At 41.4% G+C, this 22,599-nt stretch overlaps 1 protein-coding gene across 1 annotated transcript in view; it reads right to left on the bottom strand.

The window, feature by feature from the left end:
* LOC137284150 (serine-rich adhesin for platelets-like) overlaps positions 1-22,008 on the bottom strand; it is a 57,389-nt gene extending 35,381 nt beyond the window's left edge. Inside the window, exons 1-5 of the mRNA XM_067815839.1 lie at positions 21,858-22,008; positions 15,341-15,481; positions 10,070-10,166; positions 9,812-9,889; positions 6,489-6,597 (exon numbers count right to left, since the gene is read on the bottom strand). Of these exons, the coding sequence (XP_067671940.1) occupies positions 6,489-6,597; positions 9,812-9,889; positions 10,070-10,166; positions 15,341-15,481; positions 21,858-21,872 (440 nt within the window). The 5' untranslated portion in view covers positions 21,873-22,008. The remainder of the gene's footprint in view (positions 1-6,488; positions 6,598-9,811; positions 9,890-10,069; positions 10,167-15,340; positions 15,482-21,857) is intronic.
* Between the last annotated feature and the right edge of the window lie 591 nt (positions 22,009-22,599).

Here is a 22,599-nt window from a genome sequence, read left to right as displayed (position 1 = left end):
TGGCAGATCTATTTGCCGGCACCACGCTACGTGCCTAGAAGGAGGTTCGGTATTAACATACCTAATAGCGTTCACCAGGCAGACCTACTGTTCCTACCCCACGACAAGAGGTACAAGTATGCCTTAACCGTAGTGGACGTAGCCAGTCGTTACAAGGAAGCCGAACCATTGACCACGAAAGATTCGGCCCAGGTAGCCAGAGGATTCGAACGCATATACAAACGCAGTCCGCTGACGTGGCCAACAGAGCTGCAAGTTGACCCCGGACGGGAGTTCATGGGTGCCGTGTCACAACTGCTAGCCAAACACGATACAAAGGTCAGGCGTGGCACGGCCGGAGCCCATCGCAGCCAAGCCATAGTTGAGAGATTTAATAGGACTTTGGCTGAGCGCTTGTTCGGCCATCAGTATGCTAGGGAGATGGTCACCCCTGGAAAACGATCGACTGAATGGGTCACGAGGTTACCCAAGGTGGTGTCGGCAATCAACCATGAAGTCACCCGTCTCACCGGTTAGAAACCGGCAGACGCTATCAAACTAAAATCAATAGTTGCAGAGTCGGCCGCTCCATTGCGTGGGAAGGAGAAACAGATACCAGATAGGGCCCTAGTGAGGTATCTATACCAGCCGGGGGAACACGAGGGCGATAGCCGTAAGCGAGCCACCGATCCTATATGGTCAGTCAAAACTTACAACATAGATAAAGTGGATATGAAAGCCGACGAACCTAACTTGTACTACTTGAGGGATGGGCCGGGTAGGGGGTTTGTAAGAGAAGAATTATTAATCGTACCGTACGGCACAGTGTTACCTCCAACCAACACAAAGTAGGCATAGTAATTACCGCCAACTTTTTTGTAGTAGGGGTAATAGTAGCAAGAGCTAATGTCCCAACCAAAGCCTTATTTAATAAATAAGGCTTTGTAGAGACATTTCTTGAAAGTGGTCCAGAACCCCTATTCCCTATACTACTGTTGAGAGCTGCCTTAGCAGCAAGATCGGCCACTGTGTTACCGGAAATACCTATGTGGCTGGGTAACCAACAGAATGTTGTATTGGCCAGTAGCGAGATTATTATGCAATTCAATAATTTCAATTAAAAGTGGATGTTTACGAGAAATACTTTTAATAGCCTGTAGGCAAGAAAGAGAGTCAGAATAGATTATATACTGTTTATGTTTAGGGTGTCTGAATATATTTAAGAGTCGTTAGTATGGCGTTAACTTCAGCTGTAAAAATAGAACTGTTGTCTGGTAATCTAGAAGATACTGTTCTGGATCCAATGACAGTGGCACAGACCACTGCGCTACCGTCCTTGGACCCATTGTAAATAAGGATTTATAATTGCCATATTTATGTTTTAATTGATTATATTCTTGTCTACATTGTAATTCATTCGTTTCTGATTTCTTAAGTGTAGTTAATGTTAGGTCCACTTGGGGCCACACCATTTGCCAAGGAGGAGAAGAAAGAAGTCGGGAAGGAGCTATATTTTCCAGCTCAATGCTAGAAGCAGCAAGAAATGGCTTAATTCTGAACCCAAGAGGCGGAACAAGGGAAGACTTTTTGTTATACAAATCCTCATAAAGAGGATTAAAGACACAATTAAATGCGGGATTAGACACATTAGAGGCTAATTTTGTAATGTATTGTAGAGATAGTTTTATACGGCGTTGGGTTAGAGAAGGCTCATCAGCTTCGACGTAAAGACTGTCTATAGGAGAGGTTCTTAAAGAACCAAGACAAAGTCTAAGGCCTTGGTGGTGCACAGAATCAAGTAGTTTTAGGTTGCTTTGACAGGTTCCACCATATACGATGGAGCCGTGATCAAGTTTAGATCGCACCAGTGATCTATATAAGTGAAGAAGGGTAGTTTGATCCCCTCCCCATTTTGAATTAGAAACAACCTTTAATAAACCGAGAGCCATCAGGCATTTGGCTTTAAGCGATTTAATAAGCGGCAAAAAGGTCAAATGTGAATTGAAAATAAGTCCCAAGAACTTGGCCTCCTTGACCACTTTGATTGGGGTACTACTTGGAAATAGTTCTGGGTCTTTATGAGGTTTGTATTTACCACAGAAGTGTATACAATTGTTTTTTGATTTAGAAAATTTGAAGCCGTTTTCAAGACACCATTCATCTATTTTGTTTAAACACAACTGTAGCTGTCTTTCAATAGTATGCATATTTTTCACGACAAGAAATATTAAAATCATCCACAAATAATGATCCATCTATTAAATCGTTTAAAACTTTAGATGAACTGTTGATCTTGATGCTAAAAAATATGACAGGCAAAATACTGCCTTGTAGAACACCCTGATCCTGATTGTAATTATCAGACAGGGTAGAACCCACACGGACCTGGAATTGTCTGTCATTTAAAAAGTTGGCTATAAATTCAGGCAAACGACCTCACAAGCCGATGTCATGTAAATCTCGTAAAATGCCATATTTCCACGTAGTGTCATATGCCTTCTCAAGGTCAAAAAAGATAGAGACAGCGTGCTGTTTATTGATTAGTGAGTTTTTAACAAATGACTCTAAACGCACTAAGTGATCGATAGTACTTTTATTTTTACGGAAACCACATTGTATATCGGTGATAAGGTTATTTGTTTCCAAGTACCAAACAAGTCGATTATTTATCATGCATTCCATGGTTTTGCAAACACAGCTAGTTAGTGACATTGGTCGATAATTGGATGGATCGGTATGATCACGTCCAGGTTTAGGTATTGGTACTACTATGGCATCACGCCATGAGGGAGGAAAGTTACCCGATGTCCAAATATCATCAAAAATATTTAGAAGAGTTTCTAGGCAGGATTCTGGTAAATGCTCCAGGAGTTGATAGTGTATGTTATCAGCTCTTGCCTGTAGCAGTATCATGAGTGTGATCAAGAGCAGTATGGAGTTCATGAATAGAAAAAGTTTCATCATAATCTTCCCCATTATCTGAACTGAAATTAATAGTTTTCTTTTCTTGCTGTTTTTGATACTGCTGGAATTTAGGTACCTAATTAGAAGAGGAAGAGTGTTTAGCGAGGGTTTCACCCAGTTTATTTGCAATATCTGATTTATCTGTAAGTAACTGATCTCCATGTTTAAGATGATAGACTCTAGATTAGGACCTTTACCTTTAATTTTCTGGACCATGTTCCATACCTTGGACATGGGTGTCTGAGAATTTATTTGGGATACATAATTTTGCCAAGATTGGCGTCTGTTCTGCTTAAAAGTATGCAGCGCTTTAGCATTTAAAATCTTAAATTTATTTAAATTATGGACCATAGGATGGCAACGGAAATAATAATCTGCATTTTTCCTTGCCTTCTTAGCTTGTTTGCAGTCATCATTGAACCATGGTTTTCGAATATGTGGAACTGCAGAGGAATTTGGTATACACTCATCAGCTACGGAATTCAGTTCATCAGAAAAGCATTTAATAGCATCAGGAATGTCAATACAACATTCAGGTTTAAGTTTTACAGCACATAGTGTTTCATATAAAGTCCAGTTAGCCTTTTTAAAATTCCGCCTTGATGATGGAGGAACATCAGATGGAGTTCCAGGTTTTATTAGAGTAGGGAAATGGTCACTTCCACAGAGGTCATCGTGGACTGACCATTCAAATTCATTGAGTAGTTCTGAGTTTGTGAGTGACAAGTCAAGAGCAGAATACGTTCCTGTACCAGGGTGTAAATATGTGTTGGAACACATAAATACAAAAATCATTATCAGAACAAAAGTCCTTCAGTAATTTACCTTCAGCATTTGTAGTTACACTTTCCCAGAGTGGTTTATGTCCATTCTGATCTCTCATTTTAAAACAGGGCTTCGGGAGTTGGTCATACAGAGTTTGAAGATTGATTTTGTGAAACGTCAAAGACGGAGAGTTATAGAGAGGGCATAATGTAAACACAACGTGCAAAGCTAGTCATACTGCAACGGCCTGCAGATTAGTAATAAGTGAAATGGGGCTATGAATAATGTTCTCTTTGACTAGAATGGAAGATCCTCCCATGGCCTTATCACCTGGAGGGGAAAAACAATGATATGCTTTGTAATGACGAATGTCTAAAGTATCTGTTTTAAATAAGCCTCCTGAAAACAGATCGCAGGAGGTGTAAAATCTTGGACTAATAGCTCCAGTTCATGTAAATTAGTCCTGAATCCTCTACAGTTCCACTGTACAATAGTGTTGGAATAAACTATCTCTTCTGGGGATTTATTGGGGATCTACCCCGCACTTTTTTTTAGGGCAACAAGCTATGTGCCCTAGAATGGCCATTTTCAGACACATCCATATTTTCAAGAGATCCGTATTTGTTGAATAACTGAATTCTATTTTGTGATCCCTTTGGGGCTCTGCCTCATTGTTGTTTTGAAGCATCAGACTTAGGTTTGGGTTTATTTTTAACAATTTGTTGTCTGTCAGCTGTTGAATGAGACTCGGAGCGTGTGACTGTGAAGATGATTTATGATCAGAAGACTTTGATGTACTAGGAAGTGATTCCTCAGTCTGGGATGATATAGCAGGGTATAAAACCTGTGGGGAGTCGGAACTGACCCAAGTCAAGGTAGTTTAGCATCCTGTGGATGATTTTGTTATTTTAGAGCTGTATTCAGATGATGATTTTGCTAATGTAGCATAACTTTCTAGAAGGTCAGATCTCTTCACCAGTTTCTTTGCCTTAGAAAAAGAGATGTTTTGGGTAAACTTTATTTTGTTAATCGCCATTTGCTCTTTCCAAATTGGACATTGTTTTGAAGAAGAAGAATGGTCGCCTGAGCAGTTGGTGCATGTTTTAAAATCACTGTCACAATCTTCTGTTGTGTGTGTCTTCTCACCACCTTGAGTACACACAACAAACGGTATTTACATCATGTCCATATTTCTGGCAATTAAAACACCTGAGTGGGTTGGGGATGTAGGTTTCAACTTGGATGTTGCAGTAACCTGCCTTAACTGATTTGGGAGCATTTGGCGATGAAAAAGAAAACAGATAGGTATTTCTTTGAATGGTTTCATTGGTTTTTCGGGTTGAAAAGCACTTTAATACAGCACACCTTGATCTTTCATCTCTGATGCTATGCCAAGTTGGGACATATCAGCAAACAATCAATCACGATCTACCTTTACTCGTGTTTGAGCAGAGACTGTGACCGGAAAACCCACATACATTCAGTACTCATCAGATTGGTTGCTTGTTGTTTCCTGCCACACTCAACTAGTAGAGCACCCGAACGTAAGCGTCTAATGTTCTTAAGATCCCCTGCAATACCTTGAATACCCTTAGATACTGCGAAAAGGTTCACTTTTAATGGTGTCTTGTCCGGAGTCTCAATAACAAGGAAACATGGCCAATACTCAATCGATAGAGAAGATCTGTGGTCAGTATCATCAGGATCAATTTCAAGTGGACATTTTGTTTTTTTGGGGTGTGTTTTTTTTTGGGCCATGGTTGGTGTCATATGGTTCATCATCTGAGCTCCCCACCCACCACGGAGTATCACAAGGACAATGCTAAAGCAAGCGGGCCTCCAGCGTGCAGCACCAAGGATACCCGATGATACACTCCAGTAGAAGAATTATAAATAATTTATCTACCAGATTGGCCCATGAGCCATCGCCTTCTGGCATAAGACTCTAGGTAAAGTTCATATGATGATAATTCACAATCAAAGAAGTTACAGATCAATATTGCTGCCAACGCCGAAATTCAAAACAATTCCAAATCAAATTTGTGCAAGGACACATACACAGTCCATGCACAGGGCTTGGTATGACCAGCCGATTGGTTAAATCGTTCCCATTCAACCTCCCGTCTAGGTGAAGTAAGGGCCAAAGTGGTGTGTTGGGCAAATGGAACGCAGTTAAAAGCCCAAATGTCCTCAAATACCAGGATCCCGTCCTCCAACGACACAGGACGCAACCCACGGCCAACAGGTTGCCCAAATTAGTCGCCTCTTACAACATGCAATGGGGTGCTGTGGACACATTCTGTAACGGGTCCACACGGGATAGAACTTGAGAATATCCTGTCATTCTGTGGGCACCACCAACCTGTATCCCAGCACCAAGCTGTGTTAGATCACCCTAGCTCTCAGCACAAGCATAGACTCCCAGATCCATCACATGAGTGTCTGCTTGTAATTGCTAATTAGCAGTTAGCAGTTTAGTGGCTAGTCAGTGTTAACTAAACATAAAAACTGACAGCAGTTGGCCAAACTTCCTATAATTGGACTGAAACTCTCAAACAGTGTCAGATGTTGTTGGTAGAACACAATATAGAGAAGTGATGTGTGCTACCATGTTGTTACAAAACAGATTTGGGCTGCAAGATACACTTACATGGACAAATGATGATGGATAGTTGAAAGTGAAAGAGACTTCCTTTGTAAAGCCAAAATACAATATTTAAGGCAATGATTTAGTAGAGGGTTATGTTTGCAGGAAGTAGTGTGAACTAAGTGAGCCGTACTTGAAGGCAAATGTGTTCCTTGAGTCAAACTGTGTGGCCAGCTCCATCTCACACCACTCCATCAGGTGCTTCTTGCCAATCCCCACGCTGCGCTGGTAGGCATTCTGATCTGTGACACAAGCAGAGAGTGCACACAGCAGTCACACAGTAGTGCTACAATATCACATAGTGACCCTTCAGTACATTGCTGTATGACATAGAGACCCTTCATTATGTGCTGTATGACATAGAGACCCTTCATTATGTAACTGTATGGCATGGTGCACCTTCAGTACATTACTGTATGACATGGTGACCCTTCAGTACATTACTGTATGACATGGTGACCCTTCAGTACATTACTGTACGACATGGTGACCCTTCAGTACATTGAGGTATGACATAGTCACCCTTCAGGCAATACATGGACTCAATGGACTCAACAACCATGTACAATTGATGGGCATTAGGAACATACAAGTTTAATTATGCAGAACTAATCTCAAAACCACCTGAGGGAAATAGCCAGCTCATATTTCTTCTTGAGAAATCTGTGAAATATGTAGCAGATCAATAACATGGTGACCCTTCAGTATAGTGCTGCATGACATGGTGACCCTTCAGTACACTGCTGTATGACAAAGTGACCCTTCATTATGTAACTGTATGACATGGTGACCCTTCAGTATATTGCTGTATGACATGGTGACCCTTATTATGTAACTGTATGACATGGTGGCCCTTCAGTACATTACTGAATGACATGGTGACCCTTCATTACACTGCTGTATGACATGGTGGCCTGTTAGTACATTGCTGTATGACATGACGGCCCTTCAGTACATTACTGTATGACATAGTGCCCCTTCAGTATGTAGTCACATTACTCCATGACATGGTGGCCCCTACTGTATGACAGTCTTGGGATGATGTAACAGACTTCAGTATGAATGAGTGGAGGAGGGTATGACAGTGTTTGGCATGCATGGCTGGAGAGGGTATGACAGTGTTTGGCATGCATGGCTGGAGGGGGGTATGACAGTGTTTGGCATGCATGGCTGGAGGGGGTTATGACAGTGTTTGGCATGCATGGCTGGAGGGGGTATGACAGTGTTTGGCATGCATGGCTGGGGGGGGTTATGACAGTGTTTGGCATGCATGGCTGGAGGGGGGTATGACAGTGTTTGGCATACCTGGTTGGAGGGGGTTATGACAGTGTTTGGCATGCATGGCTGGAGGGGGTTATGACAGTGTTTGGCATGCATGGCTGGAGGGGGTTATGACAGTGTTTGGCATGCATGGCTGGAGGGGGGTATGACAGTGTTTGGCATGCATGGTTGGAGGGGGTTATGACAGTGTTTGGCATGCATGGTTGGAGGGGGGTATGACAGTGTTTGGCATGCATGGCTGGAGGGGGGTATGACAGTGTTTGGCATGCATGGCTGGAGGGCGGTATGACAGTGTTTGGTATGCATGGCTGGAGGGGGGTATGACAGTGTTTGGCATGCATGGCTGAAGGGGGGTATGACAGTGTTTGGCATGCATGGCTGGAGGGGGTATGACAGTGTTTGGCATGCATGGCTGGAGGGGGTTATGACAGTGTTTGGCATGCATGGCTGAATGGGGGTATGACTGTTTGGCATGCATGGTTGGAGGGGGTTATGACAGTGTTTGGCATGCATGGCTGGAGGGGGGTATGACAGTGTTTGGCATGCATGGATGGAGTGGGGTATGACAGTGTTTGCATGCATGGCTGGAGGGGGGTATGACAGTGTTTGGCATGCATGGTTGGAGGGGGTTATGACAGTGTTTGGCATGCATGGCTGGAGGGGGGTATGACAGTGTTTGGCATGCATGGCTGGAGGGGGGTATGACAGTGTTTGGCATGCATGGCTGGAGGGGGGTATGACAGTGTTTGGCATGCATGGCTGAAGGGGGGTATGACTGTTTGGCATGCATGGTTGGAGGGGGTTATGACAGTGTTTGGCATGCATGGCTGGAGGGGGGTATGACAGTGTTTGGCATGCATGGCTGGAGGGGGGTATGACAGTGTTTGGCATGCATGGCTGGAGGGGGTTATGACAGTGTTTGGCATGCATGGCTGGAGGGGGGTATGACAGTGTTTGGTATGCATGGCTGGAGGGGGGTATGACAGTGTTTGGCATGCATGGCTGGAGGGGGGTATGGCAGTGTTTGGCATGCATGGTTGGAGGGGGGTAAGACAGTGTTTGGCATGCATGGCTGGAGGGGGTATGACAGTGTTTGGCATGCATGGCTGAAGGGGGGTATGACAGTGTTTGGCATGCATGGCTGGAGGGCGGTATGACAGTGTTTGGTATGCATGGCTGGAGGGGGGTATGACAGTGTTTGGCATGCCTGGTTGGAGGGGGTTATGACAGTGTTTGGCATGCATGGCTGGAGGGGGGTATGACAGTGTTTGGCATGCATGGCTGAAGGGGGGTATGACTGTTTGGCATGCATGGTTGGAGGGGGTTATGACAGTGTTTGGCATGCATGGCTGGAGGGGGGTATGACAGTGTTTGGCATGCATGGCTGAAGGGGGGTATGACTGTTTGGCATGCATGGTTGGAGGGGGTTATGACAGTGTTTGGCATGCATGGCTGGAGGGGGGTATGACAGTGTTTGGCATGCATGGATGGAGGGGGTTATGACAGTGTTTGGCATGCATGGCTGGAGGGGGGTATGACAGTGTTTGGTATGCATGGCTGGAGGGGGGTATGACAGTGTTTGGCATGCATGGTTGGAGGGGGTTATGACAGTGTTTGGCATGCATGGCTGGAGGGGGGTATGACAGTGTTTGGCATGCATGGCTGAAGGGGGGTATGACTGTTTGGCATGCATGGTTGGAGGGGGTTATGACAGTGTTTGGCATGCATGGCTGGAGGGGGGTATGACAGTGTTTGGCATGCATGGATGGAGGGGGTTATGACAGTGTTTGGCATGCATGGCTGGAGGGGGGTATGACAGTGTTTGGTATGCATGGCTGGAGGGGGGTATGACAGTGTTTGGCATGCATGGTTGGAGGGGGTTATGACAGTGTTTGGTATGCATGGCTGGAGGGGGGGTATGACAGTGTTTGGCATACATGGTTGGAGGGGGGTATGGCAGTGTTTCGCATGCATGGATGGAGGGGGTTATGACAGTGTTTGGTATGCATGGCTGGAGGTAGGTATGACAGTGTTTGGTATGCATGGCTGGAGGGAGGTATGACAGTGTTTGGTATGCATGTTGGGAGGTGGGTATGACAGTTTTTGGTATGCAAAAATGATTATGTACAAATATGGATAAATATGAGAGATAGACATACTAACAGGAACACCTACCTATCTTGTGCAGACTGTAGTTTAGAATGATGAGCCACAGCACGTCCAGCAGGGACTTGATATCCCCGTCTAGGATGTCTGTAATACAATAGACACATCACATCACAGACATAGAAGTCACAATGAGGCAGAGGTTCTCACAATACTTCAAGATGCCTAACCTATAGAACCAATACCCACCCTACATTGTAGAGGTATATTTGATTCATGATTCTTACAATTCTTCAGGATACTTGGACTTCCACAAACAATACTCACCCTGCACTGTAAAGGTATATTTGATTCCATGGTGCCGCATGTGATCCAGAGCTGCTTGTATCCATTGCTGTGGAGTTGATTCTTCTGATGAGTTTTTCTGAAAGTGGTAATTCAGATTCTCTGTTCAGAAAATGTCAGGATTGTCTGACACACAAGTTCAAACACTCAAACCGGTTTCCACAAAACAGATGTACACAGCAGGTTTGTAAATGTTCCATGCACCTGTCTTCAGACACCAGGCCTCTTTTACCGCAGAATGCTCCAACTCTCCACCACCGAATTCTACATGTCTCCTCAAATAATTTTACAAGTCTGTTCAAAAATGGTTTGTAGTTTGTTGATGAATGCTGCTGCGATACTGCTGCTGCATGGCAGCAGTCTATAAATAATCAAGTCTGGACCAGACAATCAACAGATCAACAGCACTTTTCAACAGAATGCATAGAGCTAATAATCTTTCCTGATACAAAATTCAAGCCACACCTAAATGCTTAGTCTCCACTTAACTCAAATAATAGATCCTCAACATGTGTGCAAATAAGCACAACAAACAACACTTAAAGTCAGTGTCATTAGCATGCACGCTCATCCTACAGCAAGACTACCAGGCAATACATGGACTCGATGGACTCAACAACCATGTACAATTGATGGGCATTAGGAACATACAAGTTTAATTATGCAGAACTAATCTCAAAACCACCTAAGGCAAATAGCCAGCTCATATTTCTTCTTGAGAAATCTGTGAAATATGTAGCAGATCAATGGCCACTGAAAGGGCTGGAAAGTCTGATAATTATCTCCTACTGATTTGAGCTGTCACCTGGTTACCGCATGTCATTCTGATAACAGTCACAACTCTCACAATTCTCCAAGAATGAATTACACACTCTATATCATAACAGTAAGAAAAAATATGTGAGATTTTCAACTGTTATTGCATTTGGGTGAAGGAATGTGTGCCAACCAAATTACATCTACAACTAAACTGATTCAATTACTTGATTATATAATGAGATTCCTCATCTAATCTTTATATTACAGCACTGTAAAGATTAAGATATTAAGCTTCTGTTATGTCATCAAATCAGGATTAACATCACATTAATATCTACAGCAAACTCCCTTGATCTGGAAGACCCATCAACACATGTTCGAGATATTGTGTGATTCGAGACTGAAATACATTGTATATTTGCACAATGTGTACATAGTACCACATATACACTGAACCTGTATACAACAATGTTAACAAAAAATCTCTAGTTTCATTCTTTTTATTCATCTGACAGTAATCATCAAATGCTAGGCACATAGACAGGGTGTTGAGTAGTATGCCAAAATCTTTAGTGGCTTTTATTTTAGCGTTGCCGCTCTAAACAGCTTTGACTGCAGCCAACATCTACGGAATGCACTGTTAATTTTCTCCTTGACGTCGATACATTTGATTCGTCTATACCCCCTGTACAATGACTCAGTCCTTCGTGTAACAGAGTGAAAAATACTGTATTTTTATGTTGACATTGTTTTGGGTGTTTTGTTTTAATTATAAGTTTTAAAATATTAATTTCAAAATGTTAGGAACCTCAAGAGCACCCATGGGGAGCCTCGCCACCTGTGTAAGGGTAGGTCACAGTTCGTACCTTGTATAGACTGCACTGATTGGCTCAAAGTTGATGAAGAACTTCTCATTGGCTGCAAGGTTATACCCATGCTTTTCATGCAAGGCAAGTGTTTTAACAACTCACATCAGGAGACACATGGTCTTGAGGAAATGTAAGGTTAGTCTTATGTGTTGTACAGTATTTTATTAAGAATAAGCATGACAAAAATATTTCAGTTGGTTGATGGTATTTTAAAGTATTTTTAAAGACTATGGAATGTTTTAGATGAAATACTTTTCAATATGATGCTGTATTTCTGTAAACCAATTTGTATTGTATTTGAGATGTATTTTTGTAATACAGTTTGGCACAGTATTTATGATGATATTATTGTGTTTAGATGTCCTGAGTAGGCAGGCGTCTGAGGAGCATCCGACAATTAATTCAGCCCAATAGCTGGTAATTATGTGTATTTTAATTGTTATATCTGTCATGCTATTTTCCAGTAATTACAATAGCTGTCACTGGCCATGTGTGTAATCATGTAATTTCCTATAATGTTCTTTAAATGGTTAACTGTATTAATTTCATGTAAGGTGTAGATATTTAGTTGTATTTAAATGTAATGTTACAGGATTAATCTCTTCCTTGTGTTATATGTGGGACTAGCCCGGTTACATTCACACTTGACATGATGCAAGGAAATGACTGACCACTTCCCAGGGCACTTTTATAGCCCCAAAGGTGATAGTCAACAAATTAGCAGTTCACCTAATCCGTATGTTTAGCGGTCCATTTGTTTGATGCGTGTCGGATGAAGCTGGTTAACTGCTCATCATGTGTCATAGCCTCACAAATGATTGTCAAAACAAAGTGGTAGTGACACAGTGAACTGAACTAATCCTCCCGTTATTTGACCATGTAAGTGCAACTGTTTATACAACTAATTGTTTGTTGCAAAATGTTTCTTATGGTGAGTACAGTTCGAGACTGAGATACAAACTTATAGGATTGTTGATCTTGGAACTAATTTTCAGGTTCAAGATATCGTGTGTATGTGCATCTTGAACGTTGAGATATGAATACAAGAAGAAGACACAGTCATCAATATCCCCCACAACGATAAATTACTCCTCATGAATATGTCTCCTTGTTATGATTATGCCAAATGTTTTGGCAAAGTGGAAAGAGAGTATCGAAAATATTTTATTCAGAATTCCAAAACTACCAAGAGGCACCAGAACACCATCAGACCAATCTATGTGCAAGTTTAGTGAAGAAATATTGAAAGGTTTTCAAGTTCTGCTTCAGATAAGAGCACTTCGACCAAATTCAGTCAAAGTCGAACTTGTTGCCATGAAAACACAGATATATATTTTATCCAGAATTCCAAAACTACCAAAAGGCACCAGTGCACCACCAGATCTATCTTTGTGCCAAGATTGGTGAAGAAATAGTGACCTCAGGAAAAGGGCATACCCACCAATTTTAGTATAAGTCGAACTTGTTGCCATGGAAATGCAAAAAATATCTTATTCACAATTCCAAAACTACGAAAAGGCACCAGTACATCACCAGATCTATCATTATGCCAAATTTGGTGAAGAAATAGTGAATGGTTTTAGAGTCCGGAAAAGAGCACAACTAGCAATTTCAGTCCAAGTCCAAACATGTTGCCATGGAAATGCAAAACGTATTTTATTCAGAATTCCTAAACTACCAAAAGGCACCAGCATACCACTAGACCAATCTATGTGTCAAGTTTGGTGAAGAAATAGTGAACGGTTTTAGAGTTCTGCTCCGGGAAAAGAGCATTATAACCAATTTCAGTCTAAGTCACACTTGTTGCCATGGAAACACCAAAAGTATTCTATCAACAATACCCAAACTACCAAAAGGCACTAATACACTACCAATTCTATCTCTGTGCCAAGTTTGGTGGAGAAATATTGAATGGTTTTAAAGTTCTGCTCCGGAAAAGATAAATGTACATGAATGGACGGGGTGCATTTTAATACACACTGCAAAATGAGTTGCGGGGGATAAAAATAATGATAAATATATAAGAAAAGGGTGGGACCGGAGATTACGTTTGGGATATGTAGAAGATTCAAGATTCAGGATTTCAAGATCCAGGGAGTTTACTGTAAATTTATTATACAGGTCTTGCTTTACGAACCAGAATACACTTGCCTTCAGCTTATTCAATGACAAACACAGAACATACTTGTTGACATGCTGTATATTATTAGCAAGCACCTGTCATGTCTGTAGGTGTTGGGAGGTGTCAAGGCAAGTACGAATGCCTGGGTGCCTCTGAATAATGACAGCTCCACATACCACTACCAATCCACACTCACTTGAACAAGCCACACAATGGCAGTGGAGATAAAGCAATCCTGCACTCCAGATATAAATACAAACATTCACGGCTGCCTCACACCCAAGTCTAAGAACTGCTCATTCATTGAGCACATTTGGGCTGCTTTGACTACTAGTGAACTCAAGTCCACTCCAGTCCAGAAATGATTAGTTGTAATCCTAAAATCAAGTTTCATTGTCCGACTGTGCACACAATAAATCTACCATGGCATGGCAATAAATCAGCAAACAGTGTCTCCAAGATAACATTACTTTAACAGGCACATTTACTCATGGACTTATCATTAGTTTGTGGTGGGATTTCTTGAGACACGTTCAGACAAATCCCTCAATATGAATAAGTAAGCCCATAAGCACTTATCCCAATAAAACAGATCAAGTGTTTGCACTAAAACTGCAGATCAAAATACCAACCTGATAAAATCATTGTAGGTGATATAACAGCAAAGAGTACTGCGACAAAAGTATGCTAACATCAGCAGCAGAAATACTACTTTTTTCCAGGCATTACATCATTTACATGTCAGTTTCTCCATAGGGTCACCCACTTCACAGTCTCCCCATAGGGTCGCCCACTTCACAGTCTCCCCATAGGGTCATCCACTTCACAGTCTCCCCATAGGGTCACCCACCTCGCAGTCTCCCCATAGGGTCACCCACTTCACAGTCTTCCCATAGGGTCACCCACTTCACAGTCTCACCAGTGCCAGTGCATGCATCCCTATAAGGGAGGGTATATATAGAGTGCTTGTACTTCATAGGGAGGGTATACATAGTCTCAGTGCCTGTACTTTATAGTGAGGGTATACATAGAGGGCCTGTACTTTATAGGAGGGTATATACAGAGTGCCTGTACTTTATAGGAAGGGTATACATAGAGTGCCCATAATTTATAGGCAGGGTAAACATAGAGTGCCTGTACTTTATAGGAAGGGTATACATAGAGTGCATGTACATTATAGGAAGGGTATACACAGAGTGCCTGTACTTTATCGGGAGGGTATACATAGAGCGTCTGTACTTTATAAGGAGGGTATACATAGAGTGCCTGTACTTTATAGTGAGGGTATACATAGAGTGCCAGTAGTTTATAGGGAGGCTATCCATAGAGTGCCTGTACTTTATGGGGAAGGTATACATATAGTGATTGTACTTTATAGGCAGTGTATACATAAATACCTGTATTGTGTCAGTATTTATTCCTTATGTGGAACCAGGTTTCACTCACAGTCTTGCCCTGATACTGTACATGGAAGCTCCGGCATAATGAGCCACTATTTCTCACCTGAACCTTGTCAACCAGTCCAGCTGAGTTAGTGAGGATGTCGATGAGGTCACACAGCACGCGGCCATCTTGCACGGCAGACACTCCCTCCACATAGTGTCCCACCTCACTCAGGACAGAATTGGCCCAGTTCAAATATACCTGTCAATCAAATCACAAACAACAATACACTTATGATTAAGAAAACACTTACATCGCAAGTAGTACAAACAAAGCCTGTCAGGAATCCTGGCCTGAAGGTTGTAGTGAAAGGGAGAAGAGTACATAAATACCACAGCTCAATACAGTCTAAAGTGGATGTGGGCTTCAGCTTGGGAAACAAACGTAGTATTGTAAATCCTCACATGTACTCTGTCACCATGCTAGGAGTCGTGAGTGTAAGATATGATGTTTGCTGAAACTGCAGACCAATACATGCTCAAATGATGCTATGATATCAATCTGTTAAAAGACCATAAATGCCATAAAGAATGTCACTATCTGAAAATAACCCTTTCCTATGTAGTTTATAAGTTTTCAATCTGTAATACATTAACACAGTACACTTTTCACACTAACAACTCAAGCGTTATTGTTTGTGGGTGGAGACATGTTTGGTGAATGATTACAAAAAGCCATTTAGAAAGTAGTCAAATGCAACATATGTCATACTTGGGATTTTGCTTTCTCAGTAAAGTACAAATTCTAGTACTTTCTTGGTTGAGTCCCATCCGGGATTCGAACCCGCACCCTCAGAGTCAGGCACCTACTCACCGGGATTTGAATCCTGGATGGTACTCAACCAAAAAAGTATTAGAATTTGTACTTTACTCAGAAAGTGAAATCACAAATATGACATATGTTGCATCTGACCACTTTCTAAATGGCATCGTGTAATCATAGCTTTCGGCCATGGGAGCCGTGCCAATTCACACTTATCAGAGGGGTACACAAAGTATGCAGTCTAGACTATCAGTTGTCCGACTTTCATTTTTGTGGAAGTCACCGTGGCTGAGCGGATTAGGTGGCTGACTTTGTGTGCTGGCGATTAGGTGCCTGACTCTGAGGGTGCGGGTTCGAATCCCGGATGGGACTCAACCAAAAAAGTACTAGAATTTGTACTTTACTGAGAAAGTGAAATCCCAAATATGACATATGTTGCATGTTTGGTGAACATGATCAAAAGGACATTTCTGAACTCATAGCACTGGAAACCAGAACATAGTAGTATAAGAGTTGGTGTTAGTCTTACAAAGTTCTGATAACATATAGATACCATCATTCTACAGGGGTGGATACAGTGAGGAAGTGTGCATGTGATGGGGGGAGGGAGTGCGGGGGGGAAGGACACATTATTGAGAAAAGGGGGTGCACACTTTATTTAGACTTTCATTTGATAGATGGCAATTGTGTCACCATGGTAACACTACTGGATAGCTCAGCATCACTGAAATCCTAACAAATATAGTGTTAAGTCATATCTCACACAAATGTGATACAGACAGACATCTACACACATGTCACAGACAGTAAACATCTGATTCCTATGATAAACATTGAGCCAGCAGACAATGCATAGACTAGATATGCTACAGACAGTAAACATCTAATTCCTATAATAAACATAGGGCCAGCAGACAATGCATAGACAAGATATGTTACAGACAGTAAACATCTGATTACTATGATAAACATAGGGCCAGCAGACAATGCAATAACAATGGTCACGCAGTCCAAGTAACTGTATTAGGTCACTGGTAAACAATATCATAATATAAACATCTAAATTCATTGAACAATTATCAGAGGTAATTATACCATGACTACAGTCCTAATTCTGATTGTTCAAACATGGGTTTATTTTAATATAGCTTGCAGTATCATTTCAATATGTTCAGTGAACCAATACAATTTTAAGTAGATATGTTCACCTTAAAGTTCACAGTTAGATTTATAGAAATAGGATGGTTTACATACATAACATCCTTGACACAGTTGGGCACATGAGGTTTTCCATAACACTATGCCCTCGATAACCCCAACTGATAGAGTCCAGGTCAGCAACTCCAAATAGCAAACACAGTGTGTAAATCACCTAGTCTCTTGTGTGTGTCTGTGACCAAATCCATATTAATTGTTACCTCTTATCCTGTGTTAAGAGTCATTCATGGTGACCTGCGAGTTACAACAATATAAACATCAATATAAGTGACATTAAACATGCTCTAGATCAACATCTCCAAATTATTAGGATTGAAACATGAGTGCATTAAGACAACAATAGGGATGATCACAGCGCTGCGGGGTGATATCACTGAGGATTATGTTGACTGTCAGAGCAAGGGAAGAGCTCAAATAGATATAGGCTGTCAATAAAATTGTCAATGTCCAGTTGACAAGAGGGCTGTGTTATCTCCTAGGTAAGGACCAGTGCCTGCACAGTGGGTTTCACTCTGTGATACCCTCAATCCCTCACAATGTGAATCTGTGATTCCCTCAATCCCTTACAGTGTGAATTTGTGATTCAATCGATCCCTTACAGTGTGAATTTGTGATTCCCTTGATCCCTGACAACTCTATAACTTTTTCTGGGTGGGGGATTAGTCACTAATCAATTATGCATATCCAATCCTATTCATAACACTGAAAAAGTACCTAGTAAGTTAGCCAAGATTATGGCTCTCATTTTAAGGTTGCAGAAAACTAGATTTATTTTCTTGAAACACAGAAGCAGCTAAAATGCAAAGCTAAATGGAACATATTGTAAAATACTGACTATACATATACACCCAATTACACTCCTGCAATCCCGAAACTGTGATTTACTTTTACTCAAACATACCACATTATTATTCACCTGTCCACAACCAATACTGTTCAGTTATTTCCCACAATCACCAAAAGGTAGAATGTCTGGCTTCCACCTGCCCGTGGTTCACTTAAATAACTAGCAATCAAAGCTAACACTAGCCTATGTATGTTCACTTAAAGTCAGGATGAAACTAGAATCTGGCTTCCACCTGCCCCGTGGTTCACATAAATAACTAGCAATCAACGCCAACACTAGTCTATGTATGTTCACTTAGAGTCAGGATGAAACTAGAATCTGGCTGCCACCTGCCCCGTGGTTCACATAAATAACCAGCAATCAAAGCCAACACTGGCCTATGTCTGTTCACTTAGAATCAGGATGACTCTAGAATCTGGCTTCCACCTGCCCCGTGGTTCACATAAATAACTAGCAATCAACGCCAACACTAGTCTATGTATGTTCACTTAGAATCAGGATGACTCTAGAATCTGGCTTCCACCTGCCCCGTGGTTCACATAAATAACTAGCAATCAACGCCAACACCAGTCTATGTATGTTCACTAGAGTCAGGATGAAACTAGAATCTGGCTTCCACCTGCCCCGTGGTTCACATAAATAACTAGCAATCAAAGCCAACACTAGTCTATGCTCCAACCTTCTCTTTGCTGCTCAGCCCCATTTCTGCCACAATAAGCCTATGAGTGAACATACAGAGACTAGTGTTGGCTTTGATTGCTGGTTATTTAAGTGAACCACGGGGCAGGTGGAAGCCAGATTCTAGTGTCATCCTGATTCTAAGTGAACATACATAGGCTAGTGTTGACTTTGATTGCTAGTTATTTATGTGAACCATTCCTGCTTGACAACGGTGCAAGAATCTGTACCGAAGCGTTGCATCATCATAATACAGAAGTTGTTATCCATGAAGTTTGTCAATCTTGTACTCCCCAACTTCTGAAATGCCATTCAAAGAAGTTAAACCAGCAAGTTGAACAATATTTTAACAGACTATGTTTCAAATAATGAGCCATGAAATTTATGTAATAAGAATTAATCAGCAGACATTATAGCATCGTTTTCCCCTATACTGATACAGATGCAATCTGCAGTTCCTCTTGTTAACAGACAACATGTCGTCTACACAGCATCTATCTTGAGAACAGCTTGAGAACCATCAGCGTGTAGCAGATATGACTTGACTGACTGTACCCGTGAAGGTCCCGGGGTAGAATTGGCCCTCAGCAACCCATGCTTGCCATAAAAGGTGACTATGCTTGTCGTAAGAGGCGACTAACGGGATCGGGTGGTTAGGCTTGCTGACTTGGTTGGCACATATCATTGGTTCCCAGTTGCGTAGATCGATGCTCAAGTTGTTGATCACTGGATTGTCTGGTCCAGACTCGATTATTTTCAGACCGCCACCATACAGCTGTAATATTGCTGTGTGCAGCGTAAAACTAAACTCACTCACTCACTTGACTGACCAGGCTAAAGGAGAAACAGACATCAGAAGTCAGGAATTATAATACAAAAGTGTTTCAGTTCATGTCATTACCATATGAGATGCCCAACAAACAGACTGTTCATAAACCACGTGGAGTATAGACACTTCAAACATGTTCAAGCTGAAATACTCTCACTGTGTAGCATACACTAGAGGAGCTGAATCATTGTGATCGTAACTTACACTTATACTGAACTGAACTTTTATTTTCACTCAGGCTGCAAAACTGCAGCATAAGAGGTACACGAATAGTGTTTACATATGTACAAATTATATACAAAATGTATGAAAGATACAGTGTACACTGAGAGAAGGTACATATATGTTATTGAAGTTATTTCTTAAATAGCTCCATAATTATTTTACAGAAGATTGAAAGTTTTCTTAAAGTTCCTAGCTTATTGGTGTTAAAAAGGACATTCATTTTATATATATTTGGTGTAATACAATAATACTTTTGAATATATTTTTCTCTCTAAATCTAATTTGGGTCATAGACACCAGCAAATGAATGAGTACATCAATTGATAACACTCTGCAACTGTGTATAAACAATCTGTATCTTGACAAACAATGTTGAACATCTGTGTGTGATATAAGCTATTATTCTCCCATTAGACTGGAGGAGAACATCATCACAGAACTTAATTTTTTCAGATTTGGCAAGTTTAAACATTAACAGTGGACATCAAAGACAGAAAAATCTGAAGTATTAAGAAACTTGTGCATAAATGAAGAAAAACAGGCTGTGTGAATGTTAATGTGTGACATGCAAACACTGTGTAACAATGGACATAAAACTGACATCTGGAAGTGACAAGGCAAAAGCTGTTGTGTCAGACTACAAGAAAACAGTTTCAAAAATGCCAAATTCTACCTCCTTCTTTGTCATGATGGTGTGTATCAGCTCCTATTGTTTGGATGATTCCTTGAAAACAACCATGATTTAGGGGGTTATTATGCATTTGTCAACTCAAGGGGGGAAGGACTGCAAAAACAATCTGACAATAAGTATGAGAAATAGTTTCAGTTTCCAACATCCTCCAACAAAGCCTGGATACTTGTGAGGGGAATTATACAGTACATCAAACACATAAACATACTACAATCAATTATCACCTTACTATTATACCCCAAACCATTAACCTATGGTAGATGTCATAAATATATCTGGAAAATAGTTTACACATTGATTAGGCCCAGTAACAGCAAAACAGTTAGGAAGCATCATGTGAAATTAATTCTGATTAACTGTTAAAACAAGCAAGGATGTGATAGTGTTTAATACATAAGCAGGTGACAACCATGGGATGTAGACTTGTGATCAGTGAAAACAATCACCAGGAGAAGGGAAGGACAATACACAAGCACCAAACATGGAATACCTTGATGGTGTTCATGTTCTTATAACATAGATGGAGCGGAGGGCGTTGCTAGGTGTCAATTTCATCTTGTCATTTCCCCACCTGTCAGCAGACATGTGTCAAATGAGCTGATCAGCCTAACAGCACCATTCTCTCTATCACAAACACACATTTCATGTGTGTAAAACTTTCCATTATCGCCGAAACAAAAGTGTAACTGGATCATTCAAACAACAATGTCCCCCAATTAAAGCTATCGGTGAATGAGCAGTCTACGCATGAAGGGATTAAATCGCCGCTTGGGTCACCTTTCTCTAATTACACTTGCAGCAACGAACGTCTGGCGAGACGCGTTTCTAACCGTAAGCGTCCCTAGTTACCAGTGAAATTCTCCGTTTAGCTGGGTTTCCCTGATAAAAACCAATACCCCAATACTATCATTGTTCCGCCAGATTAAAGTTGAAGTACCGATAACGGCTATGACCGTTTTAAAATAGTACGGGCAGCATGACAGTGGGTTCTCCGCACAAACGAATATTTCGAAATTTGCTTAATATAGGAAACGAAATAACCCGTTTCCCATACTTAAAATAAGTATGATGAATATTTCGTTCTCTCCACACTGTAACAAGTCAATATTGTAAATACATTTATTGTAGTTTTATGCGTTGAGCCATTAAGCTTATCACGCACGCTATCAGGGGACCATTTACCCAGCCTTTCTTCGCTGTATAGTATCTGGATGACAGGCCCAAGCTTGCAAGTCTTGGCTAGATCGAACCCGACACCACGTCAGTTCAGTCTTGCAATCTGTCAAAACAGAGTTTTTGTGAAATAAATACAGAAATGCAAAATTACCTTCAGAATTGACATCCCGAACAAGCTCCGTGGCTGAAGAGGATCCTGCGAGGTAAAATCACATGATGACAATTGCCAAGTGCTCTGAAAGAAATTGAACGCCGGCGGGCTTCTCTCGTCTCACAACAACACCCAAACAAAAGCTGCTTTTAAAAGTGGGAATGCGGCTACCTGCAACGAATAGGGATTATCGACTAGACGAAACAACGGATCGTAGACGCTTGACGCTTAAACAGTGCGTTGGAAAGGTGGCCGATGCAAATTGTGTAGGTAAAGTATTAAGAAGGATATCAATTTAAATCAATTTAAACGTTTTATTATTTTGTATGCATGTTTTGCAATAGGAACTGTGCACATTGTCTGAACTGATAGTTACCTTTAACGTCTTTTGTCCTGTTAATCGCTCGCAAAATATGTGTATGGTCGTTCATTGATCAGCAATGTAGAGCTATAAAATATCAATAAACCCTCCGCTCTCGTCTCACTGCTCTGGACCGCCATTTTACGGTTGAGTACCTGCCATGTATAGTATACCTACTACACCAAATATAAGAACAGCAAGTCACCTCAGTCTCATCCGAGTACGAAACCCGCAATTTGTCGGAAAGCGTTAAATCTCTAAATCATCATGATGATCATCATCATCACGATCATCATCATCATCATCGTCATCATCGTCGTCGTCGTCGTCGTTATCATCAACATCCTCATCTGTCACATGCAGGGACTGATGTGTTACGAG

The sequence above is a fragment of the Haliotis asinina genome, chromosome 5, assembly GCF_037392515.1.
Source record: "Haliotis asinina isolate JCU_RB_2024 chromosome 5, JCU_Hal_asi_v2, whole genome shotgun sequence".
Taxonomy (NCBI): Eukaryota; Metazoa; Mollusca; class Gastropoda; order Lepetellida; family Haliotidae; genus Haliotis; species Haliotis asinina.
This window is presented reverse-complemented; position numbering and strand designations above follow the sequence as displayed.